General features: G+C 44.0%; 1 protein-coding gene across 1 annotated transcript in view; it reads right to left on the bottom strand.

The window, feature by feature from the left end:
- Window positions 1-26,683, bottom strand: part of ASB13 (ankyrin repeat and SOCS box containing 13) — a 205,276-nt gene that overhangs the window by 134,622 nt on the left and 43,971 nt on the right. The window contains exon 2 of the mRNA XM_085653572.1: window positions 4,173-4,360. Within this exon, the coding sequence (XP_085509698.1) occupies window positions 4,173-4,360 (188 nt within the window). The remainder of the gene's footprint in view (window positions 1-4,172; window positions 4,361-26,683) is intronic.

Here is a 26,683-nt window from a genome sequence, read left to right as displayed (position 1 = left end):
GCACCAACCCCCACACACAATCCACCCACTCACCTGCATTTTCTTCACATTTTGCCATGTCAATGGTTTAACAGCTATGCGTCTCATTCACACATATTTGCATGTTATCACAATTACAATAGACCATGGGTAGTCGCAAATGTTTTCCCTGAGGCCAAATATTTTTAGTCGTGGTGTGGACTAGGGCCGCACCGATGCTGGCAGGGTGGTGGTCAGGGAGTTGGGAGGTGTTAAGGTGGGTGTAGGGAAGCATGTACATTTGGTGGCTGAATTAAACTGCACAGTGTGGTACCAGAAAACTTGGCATCAATACTGGCTTCTCTGCTTGACCAAACTGTGTGATCCTAGGCAATTGTTTTATATCACTTTCGCTCTTGAATAACCAGATGTTGCCCATTGTGTGTTTAGTATCACATGCACTGGACATAATTAAACAGAGGGAGAAGAATAATTTCACAAAATTTCAGGTTGCTAGCTGTGAGGTATTTTTTATTTTTAAATTCCAAAACTTTTTGGTAATTGCTTTACCTCAAATTTAAAAACAACACAGACCTAAATGTAATTGTTTTTTAAATCCTATAGAATGAGGGAGCTTTTACCCTTCTATCATCCACTTCAAGTTCATAGTCTGTAAATGGAGATCTCAGACCTTAAAGATCTGGCTTTGTGGCACACAAGAAAAGCTTCTCTTGCGAGGTCGATTACAGAGCGTGGTTTACGGTGCCTGCATCTTTAAAACATTTTGGAAGAGTCACATAAGGCCCAGGGTGAACACATCCTGACAAAAAATGAGCAGGGGTTACTACTCTTTTTGAATGTCAACCACTTGATGACATTTAAAGTTGAAGCATAAATAGGGGTATTGAAGATAGTAGAGGGAGAGACTGCGTGTAGTAACACAGGAAGGCGCAACTCTGCCAAGCAGTCCTACATGGGTGCTTGAGAAAGGAAAGCACGAAACCAATCAGCACCATAAAATGTTTATTCTCTACTGCATGGAGTGCGAGGATCAAATGTGATAAGGTGACTTGGTGAGGAGAAAATGAAAGCCTTTTTCCATCAGTAACCCATAAGAAAAGAAGTGCAAAAGTAGTTGTTTGCCACAACTGTTTAAAAAAAAGTTACAATAAAAAATAAAACGCCAGATAAGAACCCTAAACAGCTCCTTTGAGGCCCTTCATCACAAATCAATCAATGACTTGGTATCTGTTACCTCTTAGGCTCTGCACAGATTTTCATGGCCAGCTGGGTGAAGGGCTAGGCCACAAGCCAGGTCATGTGGACTACTCGCTAAGTCACACGACCAAGGGCTGAGCGCAGCCAGGGTTGGCCCCTGCCTAAAATTATGGTTAACTTTGGTTATAACATCTTTACATGTTTTAACAAAGCCCTGGAAATTCACTTTAAAAATCAAAGTTAAATGCTGTTAAAGGTATGAAATTAAACACACACTAAAATTGAAATTCTCTAGTTATGGCAAGGAACACAATCCATAACTTACACAATAGTGACGTGAACCATAACTCACAAGCCAAATGCAATGCTTAGGAGGATAAAACTGTGATTACTAGGGAAAACAAAATTGGGGAGGGGCACAAAGCATCAATGGCAACCACCAGTGGAACAAAAGAAAGAAAGCAAGAAACGGGTTATCGGGTGAAGGTATCACAAGGCGTTTACTTCTTACACAATAGACACAAGGGACAAAACCACAATCACCTCTTATCCCAAAACCCAAAGTAGGAAGCAGAGTTTTAAGAAACAAGGTCAGGGTCTCTCAAAACAAGCTAGTCTGACAAAATATAACCCATTTTGCAATCATAAATCAGAACAAGCATTTGAAGCGTCTTTGCTAAGGCTGGTTTCACAGACACCACATCTTAAACCTGTGCTTACACTGGCCATATTTATGGAACCGCACTTTCTAAAGAGCATATATTTAATTCAGAATTCTTTTGAGGTAGTAGTGCAGACATTATATATTGGAACTCACTGGTTACTGTTTCTGTGCTGTGCCGTCTGCAGCACAAGCACTAATTCAGAGAAATGTCTGCACTTTGGAATGTGCAATTGCATAAAAATAGAAGCACAGCTGTGCCCTGTGTGAGGACAAACGTTCAATTCACGTCTGTCAGGTTTGGTCTGCACGTTTATAAATATATGAACATTACACGTCAGACTCTGATGCAGTCAGGTACTAGCCCTTATATTTCAGAGTTAGTGACACATGCAGATTGGCCACCTGTAGTCCCTGGTTAAAGGGCTGCTGTGTGATTCTGCTGCACCCACAGATCAAAAACCACTGGAGGGGAAACCAAAGGATCTGTGTTCATTAACAAAACATGGAGGAGATAAGGGTCTATGAGCTTTCTCCATATTTATGGAGGTTTTGTTTCCAAGGTGCTTTCCAAAGCAGAGCACAATCTTCCCAAGAAACACAATTATTTCAGCATTAAAGGTGTTTTTCAGCAATAAAAAAAGACAATTGGTCACTTATGTGAAACTCCTCCGCTACGATTTAAACTTCATCTCCCCGCCCCAAGAGCCCCGCCACCCAGATATTTTCCAAGGCAAAGGAATAGCCACTGCACTATAGCTACTCCTAGCTTGCTATTAAGAAGCTGGAACAACACCATCTACATAAAGAGAAGCTGCTGCCTGTTATCTAAGGAACAAAGAAGAGAGTGCATAAGAACTGAAGTTAGCAGTCAGTAGCAGCATGTCTGGAGCTGCTGTGCCTCGCCCAAAAGTAAAACACATTTTTGTTTTTATTGCACAATTGTTGCACAATGCACTTCCAAACGCGAAGACGAGGTACGAATCATCTCAAAATTAAAACACCATTTACATAATAAAAATTGGCAGACACCTCTGTTGGATTCAAACATGAAATCACACAGCTAGTATTCCAAGCCACTGCTTCTACTTGCTTCAAAGTGGTCGCTACAATACTATCTATGTGAAGTCACAGCTGCCGCTTGCTATCTAGATGACGTGCGTGTGGGGGACTGCCAGGCTTCACACCAAAGAACAAATACATCAGCAAAGTTAAAAATAGTTAACAAAAACTTAAAATGACTGCTCAGCGGACTCTGAATAAGTCAGAGATTTTTTCGGTCAGTTTGCCTTTGACGTACATGAAGTATCTCTAAAGCATCTCACCGGGGGACAAGATGGGAATGAGGGGCTGCAAGCCGCGGGCGCCATCGTTGACGGTGTTGTTTGATTTGGGCGAGCCGCGCATAATGAGAAATTTGCGGTTGCCATTCTGGAACTTGAAGCATGCACCGCATGTGAAGAAATAATACAAAGCGTGTGTTAAAATGACAGTGCTTTGATGAAAATATATTATGGCGTGAGCAGCGTTAATAGCACGACCATCATTCTTGAATAAAAAGAAAATAACACAAATGAAAGCACGGCCTCGCTGCTTAAAAGAAATGGTGCAGCAGAAAGCATGTCATGCGTGCATTAGGAGCAAGTCATTTAACAAAATAGTCCTCACAGACTGTAAATAAAACATAATGAGTAACAACACACTTAAGAGGACCAGTCCTTCCTCATGGGAGGTTAACAACAGAAAAGGCGGTACTAAGGAGGGCCTACTAAGCCTTTTGAACAATAAAAAGCCACCATTTACATAAGACAGTAACAGGAGCCAATTGAAAAGCTGGGCAAAAAGTGGGCCGAGGTTGATGCCCATATTCTGAATACAGCATGTCCCAACGAGACAGCGCAAGCGCTGCCTAGGCAAGACCTAAAAACAATGGACCTTGGATATCCTACCACTAATGGCGTGAAAAGAATCTTACCAATAATGATGGTTCCTAAATGTGATGCTAGAATTACTTCTTTGATCACCAGTGTAATCACCAATATGTATCTCGATATGCAGACCAATTTTAGGGCTGAGAGTAGTTTGAAATAGACTTTTGTAGCACCAGGCTATAAGCACAAATACTGTTATAAATGCTCAGCAAGAAAATCTTTTTTGGAGAGCAAGAAAAGTGATGCAAACTAATGGTGATGGGAACTACCAAGATGATAGCTCTTGAGTGCAATTTTGGCGGTTTGGAAGTGCCTTCATCTGGACCTCTGTAAAAAGTCAACAACAAAATTTTGTTTCTGACCTTGCAAGAGTATTTTGATTTTCAGCTTCCAGAATTACCAACCTGTGCCCCGGCAGCAATCAGCAGCTGTGCGCACTGCGTTTGTCCCTGCAGACAGGCTTCGTGCAAAGGTGTGATAGAGTCCACTGTAACAAGGTTCACACAGCATCCACTATCGATCAGCTTCTTTAGCTGGAGAATTTGTCCCTCTCTGGCAGCTTCATGAACTGGAGTCCTGTCCGCCCAGGAACCTAAATATAAGAAGAAACAAATTAATAGTGAATGAAGACACTATAAAAAATAAGTTGGACTACATAAGAACATCCTCTCAAGTGCTGTTCTATTGATGGGTGTTATATCGAGAAATGCATCTCCATAGACATTTACCAGTCAGCATGTTATCGAAACAAAAAGAGGTGCTTTATATGAATGGCATTAGGAGACAATACTATTAATGCAGCTCCAAGACAGAACTGGAGACTCGGCAGAGTCATGGTGTTTCAACTGACATAGATATGAATTGAGTAGATGGGCCTCGAGGTACTTTTATTTTGCATTACAATCTACGAATTTATATGTATACATTTTGGTTGCGATACAGTTGATTTTTTCAAAGGGTACAACAAACTGTGAATTGTGTACTCAACTATTATTAGCATCACTAAACTGGAACTCATTTTATAAATCTCCAAATAATTACAATTTTACAACAGAGCCTCATGTAACAGGTGGAGTCCAGGACGACAGGTAATAGAAAATAAGAACTAGGCAAGTACGCTGAAGTCCACAGCCCAGTTTGTGGTAGTGGAGTACAAAAAGATGGATAACTAGAAATGTATGTAGTAAAAGTGTGAAATGAAACATCTGTGAAAACAAACTAATGCGCTGGGGATCACTATGATTCTGCTTTGTCTATAGGAGAGTCCCATGAAACGGTACAGAGAATATCAAGTGAATCTCATCTCTCCTTTCAGCTCTCATCCTCTTTCCATGCCTTCCACCCTCTCGGTCAATCTCTTCCCACTCCCTCCTGCTTTTTCCCCTATCTGTCCCTCCAGCTCTCTACTTCACTTATTTACTTTGGTTCTTTCATTCTGTCACTCATTTCCATTCTGTCGTCACCTAATCCTCCATCGTTTTCCTTTCTCCCACTCTATTTCCCATTCCTTTCTCTTCCACAACGCTTCTTTCTTCCTTTGCTCTATCTAGCCTGTAATGTCTTACTTGTCTATCGTTCGGACACTCACGACCTCTCCTGTTCCTTTTTTAATCATCTTCCTCACCTTAACGTTCGCATTACAAATACATTTATGTCATTTCCTCTCTCTTCTTTCTCTCCCTTAAAATCCATCCTCGATTTCCAATCCTACAGCAGTAAAAACTTCTAATAGTATGGAACACATTTTAAAAGAAAAGGTTTCAGTGAAAAACAGTTCCACCCACTGATATACAAGTTTTGATTTGGCAGTCAATGGACAGACATATACCCGCCTCTGTGGTAAGCCAAGGTCCATCATAAGTGATGGTAGACAAACTGGGTTATTTATCAAAACAGTTCATGGTTAATTAACAGCTCGAAGACTCTGTTATGGTGATTAAACCACTGACATTAACCAAGAGGGTGGGTTGAAAAAGTGTCTAGTCCAGTAAGACTCAAAGTATGACAAGAAGTAAAATCCACCATGTAAGTGATTGTTTACACCCTGGTACTGACTGTGGTCCAATAATACATTCACTGCGTCCAGGTACAAGACTCACAGCTAAATTGTTAGACTACATTAAGGGGAGAGATCCAAACATAATGATCGAGACCATGCTTTAAAGTGGGAAATTTTCTTTTGATGAGTGAGACTAAGGCTCAAACCATGGAAATGAGTGTGCTCCGAAGTGGAAGACTCACAAGCGTTAAAATGTATTCCACGTGTCAGTTGCACCTCCTTTTGGTAAGTTAGAAATATTTGTGATTTAAAATAACTGCCTTTTTCATACAATCACTGCCTTAAGTTGTTTTTTTTCCGTCACAGTTCGGTAAGCAACTATTCTGCATCCCCGGATTCCCTAGGCACTGCTGTATTCACAGACTGTCTTCTTAGGTCTGTTTTCTATTACTAAGGCTCTATCCAAATCTTTTAAATGTATTGGTTTTTAATCCAGTTTCTGGTTGTCACCCTTCATCTTTCTGATCCCCACAGAGGTTTACTTTTTCCCATAAACCATTTAGGTTTTCGAAGTTACAGAAAAGAGAACAGAAACAATATCAAAGGGAGCAGAAAACAACATCCGCATATAATCGAACATCGAAGTACATTTATAGAGCGCGAATTGCTGCCCAGAGGCGTCCAAGTGCTACTAGATACTAGAGAGGAACCTAATAAGGTGGCTGAGAGGGACTAGTAGGGAAGGTTGAAAAGGAAAGTTTTTAACTCCTTACGGAATGACGAGTGGTTGGAGTTGGCTCGGAGATGCAGAGGGAGAGCATTCCAGGACTTATTGGCGTTATATGTGAACGTACTGCCGCCTGACCTGGTCTTTTTTATTCTAAAAGGTGTCGCCAGGAAAGTTTGGCTAGAACGGAGGTTTCTGGTGGGTATGTAATGGGTGACTAGATCGCGGGTGATCAAGGGGCCTGTGTCCCAAAAGGACTGATGAGCAATGCACATGGCTTTAAAACAAATTCTTTGATGAATTGGCAGCCAGTGCAGTTTAACCAACCCGGCCCTCACAGATTGACTGCGAGGGAGTTCGAGTAGTAGACGGGCCGCGCAGTTCTGCACTATCTGAAGTCTGCGTAGGGTGAAGTCTGGGGCGCCGAGGTATAACACATTGTTAAAATCCAAGCGGGACTGTATCAGACCCTGTGTGACTACCTGCTTGGCTTCCATAGGGAGGAGAGGCAGGATTTTCTTAAGCATTTTGAGGAGGCCAAAGCAGGATGCCGAGAGCTTAGTGGCTTGAGTCTTAAATGAAAGGGAACTGTCCAACCAAACCCCAAGGCTTTTGATGTTATCTTTAGGTTCTGGGGGGGGGGGGCCTAGGTCGGAGGGCCAGAGGGAATTGAAAAGGAGGGGGTCGGAGGGGCCCAGGAGCATCAGTTCCGTTTTGTCCCCATTCAATTTAAGGGACGATGAGGACATCCAGTTTTTTACTTCTATTAGGCAGTCTCTGAGTCCGCCTGACGTGGGAGGATTGGCTCCCTGTGCCAGTGAGACCACTAGCTGCGTGTCGTCCGCGTAGGAGATGATCTTAATCCCAAAAGGGCGGACGACATCGGCCAGTGGCCTCATATAGATGTTGAAAAGGGCGGGACTTAGAGAGAAGCCCTGAGGAACTCCGCACCCCAGAGGTCTGCTGGTGGAGACGGCCTCGCCGTCAAAGACTCGGAAGGATCTGTCCTCCAGGAAAGATTTAAACCAGCGCCAGGCTTTGTTCTTGATTCCGACGCTGGACAGACGGTGCAGCAAGGTGTCATGGCTGACCGTGTTGAAGGCTGCGCTGAGGTCGAGGAGGATCACTGCCACTGATCCTCCCTGATCCAGGATTTTTCTGGATTCCTCCGTGACCATGAGGAGGGCGGTCTCAGTCCCGTGTTTGGGTCTGAAGCCCGTCTGGGTGGCGTCTAACAATTGGGCATTTTCTAAGAAATTTACCAGATGGCAGTTGACGTATTTTTCTAAGATTTTACTCACCCACGGGAGCAGGGAGATGGGCCGGTAGTTACTGAGATCTGACGGGTCGAGATTAGGCTTTTTTTAGTAGTGCACGAACCATGGCTTGTTTCCATGCCGGAGGAACTAAGCCAGAGATGATCGATGCGTTCAGTACATCCCTGATGATTGGCAGTGTGATTAGAGATGCAGACATTAAGATGTCTGGAGGGGCTGGATCTTCTGGAGAACCAGTTTTTACTTTCTGAGCTATGGCTTCCAGAGTGGGAAGATCCAGGAGAGGGAAATGGTCCAAAATAAAATGAAGCTGAGGGAGGGGGGTGGTTAAGGATGCGTTGGACTGAGCTGGGGAGGGGATATTGCTGGGGAGAAAGGAGGAGTAGATGTTATTGACTTTTTGATGGAAGAACTCAGCTACATCATTGCAGTGAGTTGAGGATTTTGTCGTGCAAGCTCGTAGGGGGTTTGGATAGTGTTTTTACAATCTAGAAGATTTCTTTGGGTTTAGACTTAGCTAAGAGGATTTTGTTGGAAAAATAGGTGGTCTGGGCGAGTTAGACTTCCGTTTTGTATTCGCTAATTGACTCTCGGTAACTGATTTTGCTTTCTGAAGAGTAGTCTAAACACCAGCGTCTTTCGTTTTTTCTACACTGGCGTTTCTTGTCCCTGAGAGTCTCCGTATACCAGGGAGCCGTTTTGTGGGAGCGTTTTAGCGTGATTTTATTTTTAGGGAGGGTATTTTCGAGGGTTTGCGAGATCCAGTCAGCATAGGCCTGGTTGGCTAGGCCTGGGTCCTCATTGTAAGGGGGTTGATTGGAGGCGAGCTTCGAGGACCAGTCGTTGATTGAGAGGCGGGACCAAGATCGGATGAATTTAGTTGTTGGTCCGCTCGGTAGAAACTTAGATGTGGACCATGTGAAGGGCACCAAGAAGTGATCTGTCCAGGGGAGCGGGGAAGGTGAGTCGACTATGAAGTTAGAGCAGTTGCTAAAAACCGGGTCCAGTAAGTGACCTTTCACGTGGGTGGGGGTTTTGATGTATTGGGCGAGTTGTATCGCGGCTAGGTCATCTACCAATGTGGTGACTGTCTGATCCGATACAGAGTCAAAGTGAAGGTTAAGGTCACCTAGCAGAGTGAAGTTGGACGAGGTACTAACGCGTTCTGCAACAATCTGGGGGAGAAGAAGGTGAAAGTTGTTAAGGGGACCTGGAGGGCGGTAGATAAGAGTACCGGAGAGGCAGTTGCTCGGGGAGAAATTAATGCTAAAAGCGAGACTCTCACAATCGGGAATGGTTTCAGGGATAACACGGCATTGAAACTGTTCTTTATGAATAATTGCTAGACCTCCACCTCTCCCATCAGGACGGTCCTGCCGAGTAATTTGGAGGCCAGGGGGGAGAGCGCTAACTAAGGCAGGATCGGAGTCTGTGGTAAGCCATGTTTCCGTCAGGAAAACAACGTCCGGAGTGAATTCGTCTAATAACAGGGCGTTTTCTGTCCTGTGTTTCGGCAGGGATCTGCAATTTAACAGGAGCATATGGTACTCGTGGATTGAATCGGCTTTGGGCTTAGGTTTAAGCAGTGAATTACACTTGGGACAAGTTTGAGGGATGTCATCAGCTGAGAGGAGATGCCGTGAACAGTTCGTGGCAGGAGGTCTTAAGCTATGTAGGATTTCAGCATTGTAGTGTCTGAGCTCTGGTGTCTGAGGGATAGGAGGTACGGCCCTATGCCCGGACTCGGCGCAGACGAGCGCAGACGAGCTTGCCTTAAGCGCGCCTTCGGCGCGCCCGCTGCGCTTCCGGAAACTACACATTGATATAGTCTAGGAGAAAGTACAGGGGGCGTGGCCTCAGAGTGGGCATGTCCCTGTTTGTGCGTGAGGGAAGGCGGGTGGAGTTGGACGGCGATTTCCCTTACCGGCGCTGGTTCCGCTGAGTGAGGGGATACCTGCACACCAAGATCGTGTGACAAGGAGAGGGGTGAGTGAGTATTTTAAAAAACAATTCCACACGTTTTAAAAGAGCGACCAATGCGCTGACTGCTGCCTGCTGCCTACTCCCGGCTGTGCCTCAGGAGGTTCCGTAGTTATCTGAACGCGCTCGTGATTCAGCGCGCTTATCTACTGGTTGCAGGGGGCGTGGCCTCAGAGTGGGCGTGTCCCTGTTTGGGCGTGAGGGAAGGCGGGTGGAGTTGAACGGCGATTTCCCTTCCCGGAGCTGGTTCCGCTGAGTGAGGGGATACCTGCACACCAAGATCGTGTGACAAGGAGAGGGGTGAGTGAGTATTTTAAAAAACAATTCCACACGTTTTAAAAGAGCGACCAATGCGCTGACTGCTGCCTGCTGCCTACTCCCGGCTGTGCCTCAGGAGGTTCCGTAGTTATCTGAACGCGCTCGTGATTCAGCGCGCTTATCTACTGGTTGCAGGGGGCGTGGCCTCAGAGTGGGCTTGTCCCTGTTTGGGCGTGAGGGAAGGCGGGTGGAGTTGGACGGCGATTTCCCTTCCCGGCGCTGGTTCCGCAGAGTGAGGGGATACCTGCACACCAAGATCGTGTGACAAGGAGAGGGGTGAGTGAGTATTTTAAAAAACAATTCCACACGTTTTAAAAGAGCGACCAATGCGCTGACTGCTGCCTACTCCCGGCTGTGCCTCAGGAGGTTCCGTAGTTATCAATCTGTCAATTTAAATCTCAATACCCCATCATCGCAGATATTTCGCCCACTGACCTAGAAAAGAGGAAGCCACCACAGAAAGTAAAGCCTGCAACATTTTTCACCCATACAAGTATACAGAAACCCCATTAGAATAGACACAGAAAGCTTAGAGACCCCAGATTAGTTTCACAATATGATTTCAGGATCCTCTGTGTCCTTAGGAAATTCAACTCTAGGGATTACTCTCTTAGTGAATGTGGAAGCGAGTGCCATATCTAGCTAAAGCGCTCAGAAGAATCCAATACTGGAACTACACTGTCCATCTCAATTCTTGTACCAGGTTCCCAGTGAACGAGACTGCTTCTCCTGGCAGCAACATGTTATTCATTTTTTCACTGTGAAAAGCGTATGAAAACTTTGGATCCTATAAGCTCTCTCAATCCATCTAACTACAGGTCCTACAGCTGATGTAAAAACATAGCTAGGGCAATAGGCGTCAATGGCACGTACCCTTCCCCAGTCACACTTTTTCAGGCCTTACGCTATTGACCAAGCACTCTCACCGTGGCTTGGGTATAATTAGCCCACATCAACAGTAGCCTATCATCCTCTAGGTCAACTTTCTACAGCACCCATTCAAGGAGGCCAGTCAACCCTGCTGAAGGTCTTGTCAGCATTGAGGCTATAAACATTGCCAGAATATTTTTCCTTTGCACCTTTTCAACCATGCAAGTCACCAGTCTGATTTTGCTAAATGCCTATCTGTCTCCATATTGCTCGGGTGCACCCATTATTCCATTAGTGTTGCAAACGCTTAGCCAACATCTTCATGTAGGCCTTTACGCCTACAGTGAGGACAACAATTAAGCAGCTTGATGGGCAGAGTACTACAGAGTTAACTTTCTTAGGTATTAAAGTGATATTTAACTCTGAAATTGTATCAGTCACAACACCCAAGTCAAGAAAAAGTTGTATAATGTCACCAGTCAGGTCGAACGCAAGTCAATAAGTGCCTTATAACAGGTCCCTACCATCTGACCTAAAGATTTGTTAAGCTTGACTCCTTTAACAGTTGATTAAACCGTCACATGTCACATGCCTTGATGGGGTTTAAAGAGAGAAGGACCCCAACCCAAAGCAGCAGCATCACACCTTCCCACAACTCCAAGCTCAAAGTCAGAGGAGTTTCAAAAAGCCAGAATCAGTGAGTGACCTTTTCAAGTGGATCCTCCAGAGATCTGTAGGGCACATTTCCATGCAGGTCTCATCTAGTGTACTCTGTGCTACATTACGTGTTCTTTGATGAAAACAGACATTGGCATCATCCCTAAAATTAGAGGTAAGGGTGCCCACAATGGGGCTTGTGCATGTCTTCAAGTTGCAGTGTAATAATCCTAGTCATACCATTTTGTATGTTTGAGCTAGGCCAGTCAATCTCATTGCCACCCATGTCACCAAACATACATAATTGCACTCACAAAATTAGATTGGCATCAGGCCCAACCAGTCTTGCTGTGTGTTCTAAGGCAAAATCTGGTCTAACCATTCACAGTGCTCCTCTTATGGAGCAAGGCATACATAGAAATTTAATTTAGCCTCTAGAATTCTGCTTTCCCATCACTGTGCTGACTTTCAGTGCTCCGTTCACCTCCAGCTAATGTCATATTCCTAAAATCGTACCCACTGCGAGAAGGGTGTGCCAGGCGTTGCAATCCTCCTTTTGTCTCCTAATCCAGCACCACACTCCATCAATCTTTCTCCTCTTGGCCAGTGTCGCCAAACATATGCAATCGCATTCGGGAGGATAGGATGGCCAAATCAGTGTTTACTTCTGATGTCTTTTCTTCTTTGGCTGAAGCAGTGGTGTGGCAGCCATGACCCTCCACCATACCGGACGCTCAACTCCACCAGTAACAAACCCAGTGCAAGTTGCAGCGTCTCAACCCCTCTCACCTCCCCCTCTCACATGCAAACACAATGCCATGGCATGTCTTCTCTAGTGTTTTAGGGGGGTCTCTTCATGTCAGGAGAGGTATGCAGAATGCTTCAGTGTGGAGGAGGGCATCAGATGGGAGTTCATGTACCGCAGTAACTCATCTCTGGGACTGTGGCCATGAACTGCCACTTCTCCCAAATTCTGGTTTACAATCACTTTCACCCTCCAAGATCACCTGTGAAGTCAGACTTTTAAAAACGGCTTAGTGTGCACATTCTTAACTGCTGTTTGCATTCTCTGACGATCAATGCACTTCATGCCTTATGATCACGGCCACTAGACTTATACGATTCTGCGGCCGCTGAGTTTTCGCATGATTATGGATATCCCATTTTCCAAATAATTCATCATCTGCTGCATAAACTGCAGATTTTAACAACAATTAAATGTTGTTTCTAGCTCAAACTTAATTGGTCATTTATCAGTTGACTTTTTTCTGTTTTTGCTTGTTAAACCAGTGATAATGAGCTGAAATATTTACCCAGACAGTATTACTGTTGCAAAGTCATCCTGTGCCCTGGGCACCCTCATTTCTTTGCTGACTGGTACTGGTGGTAACAGACGCTGACCGTCCCTGGGCTCTACCTAACCAGGCCCCGGGCTAGTGCTATGATGAAAACACACTTTGAATACAGTGAAAACCCCTAAATGCACTACGGCACACTATGGGTTAAGGTACCCCTATGATTGGCATGACCTCCCCTAGAAGGCCCCAGTACATAATAGAGCAGGGGGGTCAAAACTACTTTTAAGTCCCTAGTATATAATAGGGTCTGGCGGTTTAGAGTCCAGCAGCCCTTTCTGCAATTGCATGTGTACACTGCTGAGGCCTGAGGTCAGTTTAAAAGAAGCCCTGTATTGCAAGATTACCTTTAATATGTAAAATATGCCCCTTCGCTTTGGACCCCGGAGTGGTGGCCTGACTCTATGGGCCCACTTCCCAACAACAGAAAAAAGGTAAAAAATCTAGGAGTTTGGGTGGATCATAAGCTTAGTTTCAGTGATCAAGTGAACGCAGTGTCTTCTGCCACTTCTTTCGCCTTAAGATCTTGTAGGAAAGTTCCTCCGCTCCTTCCCATAGAGTGCCATCAAACAGTAGTTACGACACTCACTATGTCCAGGTTGGATTACTGTAATAGTCTATATTTTAATATGCAGGAAGGAATAATGAATAGACTGCAATTATTGCAGAATGCCGCTGCTAGGCTTATATCAGGCATCCCTAAGTATGCCTCAGTCTCAAATGAGATACGGAGGCTTCATTGGCTTCCTATAAGAAAACGCACCCAATTTAAGGCTTTATGTCTGGTGTTTAAAGCGGTTCACGGAACAGGTTCAGCATACTTAAAAGAGCGATAAGTATGGTATACTCCTGCCCGAACGCTTAGGTCAGCTGCCGCAAAACTAGTCTGTGTTCCTCGTGTTAAAAAAGCCTCCTGGGGGGGCAGAAGCTTTGTAGTGAACGCAGCTAAAGCGTGGAATAAGCTCCCACTACACGTAAGAGAGCTTACAAATCTCTTGGCTTTTCGTAAAGCCTTAAAAACGTGGCTATTTGCGGAATAATCTCTCCTGTCTGATGCTGAGTTCCTTTGTTGTATTTTTTACACAGCGCCAGGACACCCTTGGGTAACAGAAGCGCTTTATAAGTGTTATAAATAAAATAAATAAATAAAATGGGCCCAAACTCGACTTTTGTGTTTGGGGCACTCACAAACTAATAAACTACAATATTTTGGCATAGTAAGTACCCCTAGGGTCTCCCCAAGGTGTCCCAGTGGGTGGGGAGGGGGGTCAGGTACTCATAAGGAGGACCCTTATTAAATAGGTTTTATATGCCTTTGGTTTAGTGAAATTGCACATTTCACCTTCCACATGGTAGTAAAGTGCTTCCCAAAATCGACGTTTGGGCTAGGAGCCCTGTGGAGCGATGATTTGCAATATGTTTACATATTCAGAACCCCTAAAGTCTCCCCTAGGTGTTCCAGGGGTGGAGGGGTCCTGATGATATAGGCAAGGGCCTTATAATATATGTTTTATAAGCCATTGTGTTGGAGAAATTGCCCAGTTCATTTCCCCACTGAAGATCCCCAGCCACATAAGTTAACATGGCAAGCAGTTATTAATTAATAACTCCCGCCAGGAGAAACAGAAAAATATCATTCAAGAACTTACTAGAATGTTATTGATAAATCTCACAATATGCCATTGTTCAATTTATCATAAAATGTACAGATAAGAAGATATAAGACTTTTTTCTGTAAGCCAAAATTCAGCCTTCCAGTGATCTACCCCTATATGGTCAGAATTAATTGGATTAGCCAGGCTGCTTTGATTAGATGATAAGTAGCCCCTGGGGTGAAGGAGCCATTCTGGAAGGGTTCTGCTGCATAGGAATGCCAGAGCAAGGGGGCGGGGTCATAAACAATGATCTTCAAAAGAAGGAGGAGACGGGCAGTAGAAGCCAGTTTCATGTATCCCCCCTCCTACTCTTTGAACCCAGCCACATAACCGGCTTAATGAAGGAATGCACAGATGCTAGGGGGAGGGAGAATATGGAGATGGCCCTCCTGGAGGTTGGTTTAGCCAACTCTTGCCTCTCTGCTGAGACTTCAGCCATATTGAATTTTAGAGAAATGGTGCTTTCTGGGAGACTACTGTGCCACACTTTGGAGGAAATGGTCATGTTCCGGGGTGTTACCCTGCACCTTGCACAGGATACCCTCCTGTGTGACCCCAGAGAACACTGAATAAGTATCAGAGAGGGGTACTGCCTCTCAGATCTGCTGCTTGAAACTAAAGGAAGAAGGGTTCCATGCTGGGAAGTTTGATTTGCATCAACAAGGCTCTGCACTCTGACTGACTGCGTCTGTTACACAATCTGTAACTACAGCCCTGTGGATCAAACCTGCTTCAAAAAGGACTAAAGAGTGGACTCCCTGCAAGCGGCAGGTTAGCAGAGCTCACTTGGACCAGCACAACCAAGAAACCCCAGCCTAGACTACTACCAGTGGATTTGTAAGAGTTTTGTCCAAGTGGATTGTGGGAATTGAAGTCATAAATTTTCAAGGACCATCTTGGAGCTTCCAGACACTTGGAGTAGGTTTTAGACACTTTGGGATCATCAAAGGAACTTCAGGGAGAAGTTCCAGAAGTATTGAGTACTTTTGAGCAACTTTGAAATAAAGCTCCATAAGTGAACCGACTCGACCTTTGCCAGCCAAGCCGGCGACCCTCAACCATGAGTCGGCCTGCCCTCCAGGTTCATGCCGCTGAAAAGCTCCGACTTCCAGACTTTAACCGGGAGTTGGTCGAAACCCAAGCCAGCGACCCTCAACCGAGCTGGCCTGCCCTACAGGTTTGTCCCACTGAAAGGCTCCAGAGGTCCGAATTACAGAGCTTGATCGCGAAACCCAAGTCAACGTAACCTCTCCAAATCTGGTCTGGTGAAGGGCATCAAGGGACCCTGGGCGAAAAAGCTCTGTAGAAGTTTCTAACTCCGACCGTAGAAAAGGTGACCGGGACCAACCGCCAGAGCCAGTCTGAATCTCTGGTTCATCCCACTGGAAAGCTACAGAGATCTGACTTCCATAAGTTTGACCGGGAGCTCGTCACAAGGCAATCCAGCGAATCCTCACTAAATCTGGACTGGCTGAGAGTTTCGAGGGACCCCAGGAAGAAAAGCTCCAAAAAGTTTCTAAGTCAGAAGGCAATGGGCTTCATCGCGGTCGGCCTCAAACGTTGACTTTGTCCCACTCTAGCGCGACCAGATGTCCCAATAGGTTCAAAAGGCTTCTATGTACTCTTAAGTGCTAAATCTTTTAAAATTCATGTCTCCGGTTCACTACATTATACGGTTTTTGTTTTGGTGTCATTTTGAAGATATAAATATTACCTATTTTTTTTTAATTGGTGTTGGATTTTTATTGTGTGTTGTGTGTCTTAATTATTTACTGAATTTGTGTTTTTAAATGCTTTACATACCGGTCTTGAAGTTAAGCCTGCCTGCAGCCAAGCTACCAAAGGTTGAGCATGGGATTAATTTTCGGAGACCTATTCTGAGCCCTATATTGTGCTAGTGACCTTATTGCCAGTGGTAGATGCATATTTACCACTCCCAATAATCCACTTTCTAACAGTTACCAAGTGTAAAAATTACACAATAATGAAGTATTACGATTAAAATATGTGCTGCATTCTGCTATATAATTTGCCTTTTCATGCTACATAATTTTTGTAAACCATGTTGCATAATTTAGTGCTCCTATGATGCATAATTCCAGTGGCCCTGCTTAGGACCACTGGGATGATTTTTCTCTTCATGGGATGATAAATATCACATTTTCTTCAATTAAGGCCTTTTTTTTCATTAAGACAAGCACTGCCCTTATAAAACTTTGCTAATGTTTTCCCACACGTATGTGCCAACAGATCATTCTATTTGACCCTACACATGAGAAAAAAGTACTTCTCTTGTCTTAGTTTTCTGTTTGGCTGCACAAGTAGCGAATGGGGTATGATAAGACATTTTCAGCTCTGCAAACTCGTTTTATTTTTTTAAACAGTCTTCTTATTAAGCAGTTATTTGAGAAACACAGATCATTAACAGTTGTTTAGCAAAAACATTGTAGGCCACTAGCAGGGGGCCTGGACATTGCCAATCACCAATGTTTTGCCTAATTCCAATTCCCCAAGTGTAACATACTGCTTTGTGGGACGAACTATTATCACCCCATTGGGTTACCGCAGTGACCCATTTCCCATCCTACCTCCCTCCTCCTGCTATGTTAGCTCCCCTATGTTTCATCCACGGTCCCCAAATCTTTTCGAGTTTGCAGGGGCAGTCTCGGGACTGGTATGTTTTGTGTTCAGCTAATTGACACCAGTCAAGGTCTTCCTCCCATTCTCGGACCGTGGGAGGTCTATTCGATCTCCAGAGTCTAGCCAAGTTGCACTTTGCCACCCCATCAGCGGTGCTTAGCCAAGTGATTGAGTGTTTGGGCCACTTCTCTTCCCCTGTTGTGCCTAGTAACAGCCACTTAGCCTCCATCGGGATCGATAATCCTTTTACTTGCTTCATCACCTCTGTCACCCCTTTCCAGAAATGTTGGATTAGTGGGCAGGCCCAGAGTGTGCGATAGAAAGTTCCTATGTTGTCACAACCCCTTGTGCACCAGTCGACTTGCTGCAGCCCATCTTATATACTCTGGACCTAGAGAGGTACGACCTATGTAGTACACAAAGTTGCACCAGGCGGAATCGTGCACGTATCTCTTTGGGACGCTGCAGAGCCTCACTCCACTCGTCATCTTCCAGAGGGGCCCCGTTTTCTGTCCAGGCCTCTCTCAATTGGACAAGGGTGTCTGGTGAATTATTCATTATCTTTTTGTATACAAGGCAGACTGCCTTGGTGGGCTTAGGATCTAGGAGCAGACGGTCCTCCATGGGGGAGTAGTCTGGGAGTTGTTCCACATCGGGTAGATGGCATTTTAAAGCGAGCTGTAGTTGCAGGTATCAGAAAACGTCCCCCTGCTTTAGTTCATGCTCCAAGAGAACTCAATTTGGCTTTTACTATAGAGGCAATACGTAGTGCCCCCTTCACCATTCAGCAGGCAACTGCTTGAGAATGGAACCCCACACAGCAACCTTCTTTTCAGGAATACAGAACCAGAGAATGCCCTTGTATCAATACAATGATGCAAGGGCATGCAACTACATTATAACTCATCCCCTTCTGTTATAACAGAACATATGCAAAAGCCCTCAAGAGGAAAGTAAAGGGGTACACTGGAAAACAAAGTTACATATGGAAACAAGGACAATCAATATATTAAACTAAAAATAAGATAGTAAAATACTGTTTTGAAATAGAGCAAGAACAGAGTGAACGTCTACAAAACAATAGGCTCATGAAGTACAGAAACTCAGTCTAACTGACTAATAAAACTTCATTGACCATATTCGCGTAAATACATGGGTGATCTTCTTGGGCTTGGACTCCTGCTGATACCAACACCAGTAATAATGTGGGTGCTGGAATGGGTACTTAGCCTAGCACAATCACCACTTTCAATCTGATTGGTGGAGCTACTTGGTTTCACCACTTCCTCATCTCTCATTAACATGTATCCACTACAACCATCACCCCTATCTTCATCCCTTTTATATTCTTGGTCACTATATTTGCCCACCCTTTTCAAGTTCCAGCGATCATCGTTTAACAGAATGACATGCCACCTAAAGACCTCTTTCACCTTAAAAGGCCCTAGGAACCTATTCAATCATTTCTTCACGCCTCCTGATTTAATCTTGACTCAATCACCTGGCAACCTTCTACATATGACCTGCTCTGTTTGAGCTCTGTCACACTCACCACTCCTGCCCTCAATCAAATCCCGCATTCCTGAAGGATTGAGTTTCGAAATGGGTTTTCTACCCTCATCAAGCAAAAGGGAGCCTTCCCAGTAACTGTGTTTTGTTGTGCGATACCCCTAAACCACATCTGACATCGTGACCTCTATATCGAACCCGTTGACTTCAGCAATTTGCAGGGCCCCTTCAATCATGTGATTAGCTCTTTCCACAATTCTATAGAACGGGGATTGTACAGCGCAGCACATGATTGTCTTCTACAACATGACTCCAGAAAATCTCTCATCTCAGCAGAGGTCAACTGCGTGCCATTCTCAATAATTAGACCAACGTGGAAACCCGCTTCATGAACATTTCTCCCAGTATCCTTATGGTTGTTCTAGTAGAGATCTCAGATAGGAATTTGACCACCAGCCATTTAGAATGGACGTCAACCAACACCATAGCAAAACTTCTTCCGTATCCCAAACACAACATATTTCCAATAAAATCCACACACATCCTATGCCAAGCACTGCCTGCATCAAAAATACTGCCTAACCTCTTCTCGCTTTCTTTACACGCAGAACAATGATCCACCCATTCCACAACATCACCGTCCATCGCCAGCCACCCAAATTCCATCATTAATCTTTTTTTTACTAATAGTCTGTCCCAAATGTCCCTCCTGAAATATATCAAAAAATCTTTTATGCACCCCATTAAGTGGCACAATTGTGTCACCCCACATTACCATCCTCCCATCACATTCAGAAAGTTCATCCAGTATTTTCCCATAAGGTCACACAGAGCTGGGTAATATACTCTCTCTTCATCCCCCCTTCCTTATCATTTCAATCTCGCATTTCAACACATTGTCATTAATCATGGCACAAGACCATTCAACTTCCCTCACTACACCTTTACTCCACTGAACAACATCACCAACACTTGCTACAGCTCCTTCCCTTTCACTGGGAGCCTCTCCCTTTTTATCCACACTGTCCCAATCAAGTGACAAACATGAAAAACAATCAGCTTCGCCATTTCTCCAACCAGGAATATACTCGATGAAATAATTGTACTTTTGCAGAAATTAGGCTTATCTAGCTGAACTTGCTGAATTGGTACGTAACATGATGTGACTTCCCCACACTTTGTACGGTAATACTCAATGCCCGAAGCAAAAGCAACAGTCCTCTCTACGAAACCATGCATCTGAGACATAACAGCCCCTATGCCTGTGGCATTAGCATAATGCTGCAATGATTGTTTGCTTCTTTGTATCATAAGGCACTAGTAGGTATACTTCGTCCTTGATCTCGATACCTTTAGGCACAAGTACTTTGAAATTCTCGGTCTTGCTGGCAAAACATTTTTTCTTGATCTCGATAACTTTAGGCACAAGTACTTTGAAATTCTCTGTCTTGGTGGCATAACATTTTTACAAACTTATATTAGCACTCTATTAGTCCCCAGAAGGAACGTAACTGCTCTTTGTCTTTGGGTGGTGGTGGAGATCTAATTGCCAACAGCAAATCTCTTTTAGGTTTGACTAATTTTGCAGTTAAGGTATGCACAAGATGCTCAATCTTCTCTACCAAAAATTGACATTTTTCTTGTCCCAAGGCCAAACCTGAATTAGAGACACGGTCCAAAGCTAACTTCAAAGTGACATTAAGATTTTCAACCATATCACCAACACCAAAATGTCATCCTAAAAGTAGAGGATGTTGTTCAAACCCTTAAAACCCTAATTCATCATCCTCTGGAAGACACTAGCCGCTGAAGACAAACCAAACAGCATCCTGGTAAAGTGCAAACAAAGTCCTGCGCACGCAATCAGGATAACGCTACTGTTAGCATATAAAGCGAAATGAACAATATTCAGAGACTCTGGTTTCTTGAAAGGAAAACATCAACATCAATGACATTTTTTAGAGTGGTGTTCTTTATATATAACAAAGTCTGACCAATACATGGTGCAAGAACATTCAGCCGACACGTGTTTCGTCACACTGTGTGTAGCTATGACTCTTCAGGGCTGAGAAGGACATGGAAACAAAGAAAAATTCTTTAGAAGAAAATCATAAATATTAGAGCAAAAAAGAAACACAATGGTTCACATGGCCTAGTACTTGACAAATACAAGTAAGTCACATAATCAAACGAAAACGATAAGAGCAATGTGTCTAATATGACAGGAGAGGAAAACCACCCTATGTGTTGGGGTGACTGTTCAGTAAAGGAGAAAAATCATGGACCATGCGAAGTGCTCGTGGATGAGGATGGTAACATCTGGTGTTGAGAAGATTGAAAACGTGGGGAAGGAAAAAGTCAACCTCGCATCACTGGGTAATGTGAGTCCAAACCCTAAATAATATTAAGGTGAGACCTCATGCTGTGGGCCCAATACTAATTAAACTGGAAAACGAAAAAGACCGGGAAAATAAGGTGGGGAGACAGAAAAGGAAAGGAATAATCCGTAGCGATCGTAATGTCTAATCATCAAATGTGAAAGAAAACAGGAAATATAAGGAAAAGATACATTCGCAAACTGTAAGTAGTGAGTTAATGAGCGATTGAACTCTGACACTGAGATACTTCAAGATCAAGTGGTATAGAAAAAATCCGTGAGATTTGTTAAGAACCCAAAGAACTGATACGGATGAATGTACATAGTCATAGCAAAAATGTAACAGGCATACAATCATGTGTCGAGAAACAGTAAGTGCAAGGTACGATTTTACAAGAAAAAGAATAAGGACATTTGATAATGAATGCAACAAGGCTTGAGACAAAAAACTCTTAAAGTTATGGAAAACAGGGGTTAAAAGGAGTCTACCCCGAAGGGGCAAATAGAGAATCAGTGAACCTGTGTTGTAGGAAGAAGAGCATCGGAAGGAAAATTCAGCATGCACGTACTGTGACAATATGGGAAAACCGCATGAAGGTAGAAAGAACAACAACAATCCCGTACCTGTAATAGTGTACGAGAACGCGGCTTCAGAGATTACTGTGCTGTATAAAAATTATACCGTATCCGAAGTGATCAGGTGAGCGGCGAGATGTTTCGACAGCTAGGGTGATTAGCTGGGCGCTCTAGGGTGGAAAAGGCAGAGTGAGCCTGTGTGCAGGTATGGGAACAATACGTGAGGCTGGCGGGAAAATCACTCTTACCAGATATATTGCGGATCACGGGTAGTGGATCCTCCGGTACGGGTGAATGCTCTGGAGTGGGGAGAGGGGCAGAGTGAGCCGAGCGTACTGAGCAAAAAACCTATAATAGAGGTTGGCGCTGGTGGAGTCTTACCCGATGCGTGAGTGAATCGCGGATAACGAGTTCCCGGTTTCCAAGGTGTTGGAACCCCGAGGTCTAAACACCGGAAGTTTAAGTAGGTCAGGTGCCCATGAGGGCAAAACAACTAGAACGCGCGATGCATGCAGCTGAATAATGAAAAGGAAGTGAGGGAGAGGTTGTATCGCGTTGTCATGGTGACGCGTGTTGGAAACGGCACACCGACGGCTGTGAGGGCCATGCACGTAGACAGAAATAGATCATAAGAGGCAGTGTCAAAGAGTTCAAAGTAAACAGCATGTTAAAACATGACAGAAAATGATGTGCTGGCTTACTGAATATACAGTATACATATAAAAGAAAAACACTGTGAAATTCATGTGTGGCACTGTAGGACGAGAAGAGGGCATAGGGTAGACAGTCCAACATTCTGAATCTTTATGTCACAAAAACAATCGGATATGGAGAATCAATGAAAGGAACAGAAATCTCTACTAAAGAGAAAAAGCATGACCAAACATACAATGAATTAATAAGAAAAATGAGTACATGTATGAGGAAGCAAGAAAGTCAGTGCTACTTATACGAAAGGAGAATTGCATATATGCACATGGAGAAACCTCAATGAAAATTTACAAGAAATCAGATTAGGTTCCTAGAAAGTACTGTAATTCGTGGTCGATATTGAGACCGTGTTTTACCGACTGAAGACGCATGATCCATGTCGCCTCTTGTCGTCTCAGTCTTAACTCACGGTTGCCACCTCGAGCATTGTTCCTGGCGATGTCTATTCCGAAGAATGAGAGTTTTTTCCGTGCGCCCTGTGTTTTGCATAATGCTATGTGTGACGCCATAGGGTATTTGGCATCCACATTATGCATGGCACGGACATGTTCACTGATGCGCTCCTTCAATGGTCTGATCGTGCTTCCCACGTATTGGAGATTGCAAGTACATTGTAGGATGTAGACTACAAAAGAGGAATTGCAGTTGATATTGCAAGATATTTTGTATTTTCTGCCATTCCAGCTACTGAATTCCTTGGTGCCGTTCGCGGCCCATTTACAATTACCACAGCAGCCACACTTGAAGAAACCAATGGTATGGGGTTTAAGCCACATGGAGGATGCCGGTGTGGAGTGAGGGATCGTCGGACAAAGCCTGCTTCTTAGCGTTCTTCCTCTTCTGAATGTGATTTGCGGATGATTACTGATGTTCTCTTTGATGCTCGGGTCAGCTAGTAGAACGCCCCAGTGTTTGTTGAAACTTTTGCGTATGGTGGTACTGATGGCATTATATTCTGTGATGAGTCTGACGGGTTGTTTGTTGGTGGAACCACCAGTTTTTGTTTGTAGAGTTTTGTTTCTAGTGATGTTTTGGATTCGGGTGGCTGCTTTAGTGAGGGTCTGTGGTTTGTAACCCCGTTTCTCAAGTCTGTCCTTCATGTCCTTCAGACAGCTTGAAAATTCTGTATCTTCACTACAATTCCTCCTGGCTCTGGTGAATTCTCCAAAAGGAATTGTCTCTATTTGGTGGATGGGATGAGCACTGTTCGCATGCAGAATGGCGTTGCATGAGGTTTGTTTACGATATAATTTACTTTGTAGGGAATTGTTCTTGACGTAAAGTTCCACATCCAAAAAGGAGATATTAGTCTTGCTTGATTCACATGTGAATTTCATGTCCATATGGTTGGAGTTGAGATAATCACAGAATAGATTGAGGTTATCCTGCGTGCCTGACCAGAGCAGAAGACAATCGTCGATGTATCTGCCCCAGTATATGATGTAGTCTGTCCATTGGGCTGCTTTCTTGCCCCACACCCATTCTGTTTCTAAGGCACCCATATACAGGTTGGCAAAGGATGGTGAGAATTTGGAACCCATTGCCACGCCCTTGATCTGTCTGTACCAATGTTGTTCATACATGAAGACGTTGTTTTGAAGTATGATTTCCATCATGCTGGTTATCATGTTAGTGTGTTGCCACAACGAGGCTGATCTGTGGTGAAGAGATTTAGACACCACCTCGAGTCCCAGATCAGGTTTGATGGATGTATACAGGGAGACGACGTCGAGAGTAGCTATAATCATGTTCGGTTGCCATTGTATGTCGTTCAGGATCCCTAGTATGTGCTTAGTATCTTGTATATAAGAAGGCAAGTTTCTGACCACTGGGCTGAGGAACAAGTCCACATACTGGGAAAGTCTTTCAGTTGGACCCCCTATGCCAGAAATTATCGGACGGCCAGGAGGAAAAGGGGCCTGCTTATGTACCTTGGGAAGTGTATATAGTACAGGATATGTAGGTTTGCTGGTAGTCATGTAGCATGTCTCGGCATCGTCAATAAGTCCCATCTCTTGCCAACTGCGGAGTTTGCTGTTTATGAGGCTAGTCAAAGGGCCAATCGGGTTGTTGTCTAGTAATTCATAGCAGGTGCTGTCTTGCAATTGGCTCATGATCTCGTTGTGGTAGTCTCCGCGGTTCATCACAATGACGTTCCCGCCTTTGTCGGCCTTTGACGACAAGAGGCGACATGGATCATGCGTCTTCAGTCGGTAAAACACGGTCTCAATATCGACCACGAATTACAGTACTTTCTAGGAACCTAATCTGATTTCTTGTAAATTTTCATTGAGGTTTCTCCATGTGCATATATGCAATTCTCCTTTCGTATAAGTAGCACTGACTTTCTTGCTTCCTCATACATGTACTCATTTTTCTTATTAATTCATTGTATGTTTGGTCATGCTTTTTCTCTTTAGTAGAGATTTCTGTTCCTTTCATTGATTCTCCATATCCGATTGTTTTTGTGACATAAAGATTCAGAATGTTGGACTGTCTACCCTATGCCCTCTTCTCGTCCTACAGTGCCACACATGAATTTCACAGTGTTTTTCTTTTATATGTATACTGTATATTCAGTAAGCCAGCACATCATTTTCTGTCATGTTTTAACATGCTGTTTACTTTGAACTCTTTGACACTGCCTCTTATGATCTATTTCTGTCTACGTGCATGGCCCTCACAGCCGTCGGTGTGCCGTTTCCAACACGCGTCACCATGACAACGCGATACAACCTCTCCCTCACTTCCTTTTCATTATTCAGCTGCATGCATCGCGCGTTCTAGTTGTTTTGCCCTCATGGGCACCTGACCTACTTAAACTTCCGGTGTTTAGACCTCGGGGTTCCAACACCTTGGAAACCGGGAACTCGTTATCCGCGATTCACTCACGCATCGGGTAAGACTCCACCAGCGCCAACCTCTATTATAGGTTTTTTGCTCAGTACGCTCGGCTCACTCTGCCCCTCTCCCCACTCCAGAGCATTCACCCGTACCGGAGGATCCACTACCCGTGATCCGCAATATATCTGGTAAGAGTGATTTTCCCGCCAGCCTCACGTATTGTTCCCATACCTGCACACAGGCTCACTCTGCCTTTTCCACCCTAGAGCGCCCAGCTGATCACCCTAGCTGTCGAAACATCTCGCCGCTCACCTGATCACTTCGGATACGGTATAATTTTTATACAGCACAGTAATCTCTGAAGCCGCGTTCTCGTACACTATTACAGGTACGGGATTGTTGTTGTTCTTTCTACCTTCATGCGGTTTTCCCATATTGTCACAGTACGTGCATGCTGAATTTTCCTTCCGATGCTCTTCTTCCTACAACACAGGTTCACTGATTCTCTATTTGCCCCTTCGGGGTAGACTCCTTTTAACCCCTGTTTTCCATAACTTTAAGAGTTTTTTGTCTCAAGCCTTGTTGCATTCATTATCAAATGTCCTTATTCTTTTTCTTGTAAAATCGTACCTTGCACTTACTGTTTCTCGACACATGATTGTATGCCTGTTACATTTTTGCTATGACTATGTACATTCATCCGTATCAGTTCTTTGGGTTCTTAACAAATCTCACGGATTTTTTCTATACCACTTGATCTTGAAGTATCTCAGTGTCAGAGTTCAATCGCTCATTAACTCACTACTTACAGTTTGCGAATGTATCTTTTCCTTATATTTCCTGTTTTCTTTCACATTTGATGATTAGACATTACGATCGCTACGGATTATTCCTTTCCTTTTCTGTCTCCCCACCTTATTTTCCCGGTCTTTTTCGTTTTCCAGTTTAATTAGTATTGGGCCCACAGCATGAGGTCTCACCTTAATATTATTTAGGGTTTGGACTCACATTACCCAGTGATGCGAGGTTGACTTTTTCCTTCCCCACGTTTTCAATCTTCTCAACACCAGATGTTACCATCCTCATCCACGAGCACTTCGCATGGTCCATGATTTTTCTCCTTTACTGAACAGTCACCCCAACACATAGGGTGGTTTTCCTCTCCTGTCATATTAGACACATTGCTCTTATCGTTTTCGTTTGATTATGTGACTTACTTGTATTTGTCAAGTACTAGGCCATGTGAACCATTGTGTTTCTTTTTTGCTCTAATATTTATGATTTTCTTCTAAAGAATTTTTCTTTGTTTCCATGTCCTTCTCAGCCCTGAAGAGTCATAGCTACACACAGTGTGACGAAACACGTGTCGGCTGAATGTTCTTGCACCATGTATTGGTCAGACTTTGTTATATATAAAGAA

This window comes from Triturus cristatus, chromosome 4_1 (assembly GCF_964204655.1).
Source record: "Triturus cristatus chromosome 4_1, aTriCri1.1, whole genome shotgun sequence".
Lineage (NCBI taxonomy): Eukaryota > Metazoa > Chordata > Amphibia > Caudata > Salamandridae > Triturus > Triturus cristatus.
Note: the sequence above shows the minus strand (reverse complement) of the source record. Positions and strands in the feature narration are given on the sequence as shown.